Source organism: Cicer arietinum, chromosome 2 (assembly GCF_000331145.2).
Source record: "Cicer arietinum cultivar CDC Frontier isolate Library 1 chromosome 2, Cicar.CDCFrontier_v2.0, whole genome shotgun sequence".
NCBI classification, from domain to species: Eukaryota; Viridiplantae; Streptophyta; class Magnoliopsida; order Fabales; family Fabaceae; genus Cicer; species Cicer arietinum.
The window spans coordinates 10,027,223-10,033,222 of record NC_021161.2 but is presented as its reverse complement, the minus strand read 5'-3'; the positions used below and the strand labels follow the sequence as shown (position 1 = coordinate 10,033,222).

General features: G+C 29.2%; 1 protein-coding gene across 1 annotated transcript; it reads right to left on the bottom strand.

The window, feature by feature from the left end:
- Positions 1-225: 225 nt before the first annotated feature.
- LOC101515493 (uncharacterized) lies at positions 226-4,071 on the bottom strand. Its single transcript, XM_073365346.1, has 5 exons — positions 4,026-4,071; positions 2,963-3,132; positions 2,575-2,654; positions 2,243-2,381; positions 226-1,095 (listed from the first exon to the last, which is right to left on the bottom strand). The coding sequence occupies exons 1-5, from the start codon at positions 4,069-4,071 to the stop codon at positions 466-468; spliced, it is 1,065 nt and encodes a 354-aa protein (XP_073221447.1). The 3' UTR covers positions 226-465.
- Positions 4,072-6,000: the final 1,929 nt, after the last annotated feature.

The window sequence follows — 6,000 nt, the reverse complement described above, 5'->3', positions numbered from 1 at the left end:
AGGGTAATCCATATAAAAGCCTCCTCACATTAACCACACTAATATCAGGAAAGAAGTCTCGTACGTATTGAAAATGACACTATTATGTTAGGTGACGAACACGATAAGATAAAACAACACCAATAGGAGAGGCTCCTACTCATCAATAAACGCAACCAAGAAAATACGTAATGAACTAGTCCAATAGTTAAGGAATGCATGATCAAAGTAGTTGATCCCGAAAAATGTAACAACATCAACCATCACAAAATCAATAAACATATCAGATATGCATATGTACACCCACTGAAGATACCCTTAATTCACAACCCAAAATAAGGGGTAAATACAAGAAGCAAACTCTAAAAAGTTATAGAATATGCTTCTGGAGGCTCCGAAATCCTATGACAAATACACCTATGTATCTTCACAATCAAGCCAAATAATTGTTCAGTTAGTACCAAAATTCAACAGGAATAATTGAAATCATCTCATTTTTTTACAATTATGTAGCCTGGGAGATCTTCTAACAGGAGAACTAAAACACATTACTTTATCTACAATCTTCCGCTTGACACGTCTCTTCTCCTTGCCGTCCCCTGATAATTGGTCAAATTCCAATTTCTTTATGGGAAGTGGAGATTTAAAACTGCTTTTCTCCAAAAGCCTTGCACATGAGACAGGATCCAACACACCCGTCAAAGATTGACTACTTTCTGTTGTAGCAACATCTGAGACTCCTTTTTCACCTTTATAAATCACATCAACCTGCTGTTGAGAAACATTGCTGTTATCTTCAGCAGTCATAGCTACATGTGAAGTTTCAGCAGTTGTCTTTTTGGGGAAAGAAGCATTTAACTCGAGAATATCTGAGACTCCATTTTCACAACAAATTATGTCAAACTGCGGTTCAGACAACTCATGACTCGCAATATTGCCGTTATCTTCAGCTTCCATAGCTTCCTGTGAAATCTCATCAGCTGTCTTTTTGTGAGAAGAAACATTTGAGTCGTCAAAACAAGTAACACTATCCACATGTTCACATGCATTTCCTGAACTATGAGCTGAATAGTGTTTCCAATCGTGAGGAAATCCAACCAAGAACTGCTGACATACCTATTGAAGGACATTGGTTATTTCCAAAAAATTAATTGAGACACTAACAGGTACAATCACACACAGGATATTTATTCAATGCATTGAAGATAATAGGTGTAACTTTTTTTCACTAGCAAAATTGATTTATCAAAAAAATGTTGGATTTTGGTTTTTTGTCGGACAAAATTGATAGGCTCTAAACCTGTTTCTTGTGTCAAGTATCACATAACAAATTTTACCAAAAAGTATAGGAGTTTTATTTCTGGCCGACAAAATTGAACAGGGAAGCAAACACACATTTAGATTAGCAATGATAAAAAATTAATTTTGAATTAAATTAAATATTTTACAATGCTTTTTATATCAAACTTTCTTTTAAAATAAAAACACGTGAACGTGATACTTTCTTTTAAAATAAAAACACGTGAACGTGAATGAAATTAACTTCATACTCAATTATACCAATATCAATGCTAAAAATTTAAGTATATGTTTGGATTCACTTTTGTGAGAGGCAAAAAAGTGATTCCAGACACTAATCTTGACATGTTTGAATGTTCTTAAGTAGAATTACTTTTGTCTCTAGAGTGAATTCTCACTTGAAGCTAAATTTTTAGTTTTTGTGTCCAAATGTGATTTTTACTCTTAAATTGTTATCAATTCACTTTTACTTAAATGTATCCCAAACATTACATTTTACAGACAACACAATTTTAATCAAAATTAATTTTTCAAATTCAATTAATTTAAACTCAATTTTTCTCACTACATAACTAAACACACTAAAGCCCTATATGGACCCACAACAAAATTAAGGGCGTATAGGTTATAACATAAGATCGTATCATGTAAATGCTTACGTATAAGTTCTTTCTATGACAAAAATAAATTCAAACCACTTTCATATAAGTTATAAGTTGTTTTCATAAGTTATCTTGGAGAGCTTATGAAATTAAGTTCAAAATAGATTATGGGCAGTCATAAACTGTTTTCATAAGCTTTTCCAAACATTGTCACAAATGCTTACGACAGTCTATAAGTTCAAAAAGCAGATACAAACATGCCTTAATTATATTCAAAATCAACTTTTTTAAATCCTAGTCCAAATCAGTCTACAAAGATAGAGAAAGGTCAAGAGGAATAAAAAAGAAAAAGGGTACCCCACCTCAGAGGAAAAACCATTTTGAGATGTATGAGAGGCGTTGATGAAACCACGAAACACTATAGTGATGCCATCTTCAGTCTCTACAACATTGGCTTCATGTCTCTTTGCAATCACAGTGGACAAAAACACTCTGTCTCTCCTACACCAGTAGTTGCAGAAATTAATTAATTAATCACCCAATCAAAGAAGCAATTCAAACCAACAAATGAAAATAAAAAGGGTCTTGCTAAGGAATCAAAATGTAAAAACTTAGTATTGGAAAAAAAGTTAAGTTTGACCTTTTAAAAAATGGAATGCATAACTGCCAATACATTGCCAAATAAAAAACTTACTCCATTGAAGCAACACCACCAACAGCTAAACCCTTGCATTGATTTTGAGGCTTCAAAAGCCACCACTCATCTAAGAAAATCTAAAAAAACAAATAAATATAGTTATTCATGAGTGGGTATATTGTAATACATTGGTTGAAGATAAAAACAATGAGAAAAAAGAGTGAATGGAAAATACTGATTTAGATTTGAAGAATGAGGTTGAGAGTGGTGTGGTGTTGAATCGTATTGGGGTGTGGGAAGACATTATGATTTCTTATAACTGCAAACAATGAAGAAGTATTGAAGCATTTCAGCAACAAAAAAAACAATGTAGCAGTGCACTCTCTAAAAGCATTTTATCAAACAGGTAGAAGACATTATTGTAACCCTAGAACCAAGAACTTACAGCAATGTTGCGAACATAAGGTATAATTCGAACGCAATTGAATTGAATTGCTAATTCTTTCACGTCTAGCTTCAACTTAAAACACCAAATTCTTCGAAAAATAATTCGAACGCAATTGAATTGAATTGCTAACTCTATCTCTTTCTCACGTTTTGTCTCCTTCTCTATCCCTTACTCTGTTTATAGTTCCTGAAAATGTTGAGGCGGAAGGAGGAAGAAGAAGGGTTAATCGTTGTTTGGGGGTTGTTTATCGGTCTGTATGTCTGAGATAGTGATTTGAGTTTGAGAAGAATAAATTGTTTTAAGATTTGAGTTTTTTAGAGTAGATAAATTGAGTTTGTGTTTCAGAGTGTTCTGGGTTTGTGTGTGTGTGTTTTTTTTATGAAGATGGTGAATTTTCTTCTTTTATTATTTTAAAAGATGGTTTTCTATTTTAATTTAATATTTGTCAATTTTTATAATAAAAAAGTGTACAATAACCATAAATTATATATTTAATATTTAATATTTGCACCGAAAATGGATCATGTCAGCGTTTTTTTATTATAAAATATTTATTAAAGACTTTTTAACAAAAATTAAAATTGTAAGAATATAAATCAATAAATAAAATTATAAAGACTAAAATCAAAATGATTTATATTGTAGGAACTAAAAATGTATTTAAACAAAAAAATATTCATTTAATTTTATAAACATAATATTGAAAATAATATTTAATATTGTTTAATATGTTTTTTTTAATATTTTTTTAAGAAATAAAACTGAATTAATTTTCATAAAAAAAAATCTGTATCGAAAATACAAGATAGGTTAAGAGTAGAAGAATGAGTACACAACGCACAAAATACCTCTGGTTGCACTTGCATGTATCGATGGTGGAAATTGTAAGTAAAACCCTTAACCTTACATTTTAACCAATATAACAAAAACTAAGCATTTATTCAACTATTCTACTAATGTCAACATTTTGTGATGAAAAGAAGTATTCACACTTTTCACTTAGACCAGACAACAACTTACCAAATTGAATAAAGTATCTCCTTAATCCTACCACCAATACCTAAGCTTGTGAATTGAAAAGCATTATCGAATGATAAGTTCATCATTGCTTAGTTGATACCTAACAATTGCAACATTGTTGTCCATACTTGTCAAAATATAAGACACTCAGAAAATAAGTGTTGAAATAGTTTCATGCATATCACATTCGTCAAGACACGTCTGATGATCAATTGCATTAACACCTCACCTAATCAGATTGCCTTGACAATCCGCTATTTATAAGGTGTCAAACAAAAAAAGAGATCTTCAATGGTACTACTATATTCTAAATAATTTTACGTGATGCAAAGTTTACATCATATCTTAACAAACGGTAAGTTTCTTTGGGAGAGTAATCTCCACCGTAGCGATAAATCAAAGACCAAGAATAAAAAACATTATCATGCAAAATAACATTAGCCAAACAAACTAGACATTTTGACACTAATTCCTCCTCCCATTCAAATAATCTTTGCCTCCACCTCCTCTTTCCCCACCCCACACCTGAACATCTCAATCACAAAATTCTCTTTATCAACAACTAAACCATCGAATATACTAAAATGCTCGTTAAGAACTCCTCACTATATTTTTTAAAAATATGAAAATAGACGAAGGTTACATTGGACCATGTTTACAGACCAATACTTGAAAATCACGTGAAACTTTAACAAAAATTGATGTCATTCATTGAAATGGTCCTCTTAGTCTTTACGGCTGATACAATGACTTAATCGAAATTAATTTAATATAAACATAAAAAAATTGAACGTATCCCTCAAAACTGATCAACTAGTCAAACCAACACCAATCACATCAACATCTTCGGTGTAAAGACGAGAAGAAATGTTAACTTATACTTTTGAGAAGTGTCGTTGATTTTTATTATAGTTTTAAACAATTTTTAAGCACCAGTCCCAATGGACATGATCTATCGCCAAAAATTATTTTAATATTGCTCAAATTCTTATAACAAGGTCAATGACTAGCATGAGTTATGTGTATGATTTATATAATAAATTATAATTAGTGTATTATCATTTTTTTTTTCTTTCAAATTTTCATCTTGAGGGTATTCAAGATACACAATATTAATGAAATATATATTTTTCTTTTAAACTAATTAAGTCATAAAATTTCATCTTTTAAGTAACATACCATTGAAAAAACATGTGTTTTGTTTCTGTTAATAAATTAAATTATAATTATATAGTCTAATATAAATTTTTTCAAAGTTTGAACTAGAAGATATTCAAGAGACATAATATTAATGAAATATATTCATATTGTGCATAATTTATGCTGTAAATTAAAATAATTTTATTATGTTTTACTTCAAATTCTATTTGTTAACTAATTGATTCATGAAAATTAATTAATTTATTATTGATAAATATTTATCTCGTGTCTGATTTATATAGAAAATTACGAATTTTTCATGTTTTATTGAATTCTAATGAATTCATGAAAGTCGTCATTTAACTAATATATCAATGTAAAAAAAATATTTATCTCACCTAGAGTTTATATAGTAAATATAAATATAACTATCCGACTATATATTTATTCAAAATTTTATCTAAAAGATATTGAAGAGGCAATATAGTAATGAAATACATATTTATATTTTAACTAATTGATTACTGATAAATATTTGTCCCGTGTATGATTTATACGGTAAATTATAATTATTGTATTATAGTTTTTCAACTTTGATTCATAAGATATTTAAGAGGTACGACTAATGAAATACATATTTCTCTTTGAACTAATTGATTCGTGAAAAACAAATTTTTAACTAATTAATTAATTTCAAATATTTGTCTTGTGTATATTTATAAATTAAAGTATAATTATTGTGTTGTAACTTTCTTCAAAAACTTATTTAGAAGATATTTAAAAGACACACTACTAATGAAAAACATATTTCTCTTTTAACTAATTGATTTTTGAAAAATAATATTTTATCTAATTGATCGGTAACAAACATTTAA

Coding starts and splice junctions, on each gene's coding strand:
- LOC101515493 (XM_073365346.1), bottom strand. CDS start 4,071: ATGATGAACTTATCATTCGATAATGCTTTTCAATTCACAAGCTTAG. Junction 2,655..2,962: donor CTTATGTTCGCAACATTGCT/GTAAGTTCTTGG, acceptor TTGTTTTTTTAG/ATTTTCTTAGATGAGTGGTG. Junction 1,096..2,242: donor AAAATGGTTTTTCCTCTGAG/GTGGGGTACCCT, acceptor GTCCTTCAATAG/GTATGTCAGCAGTTCTTGGT.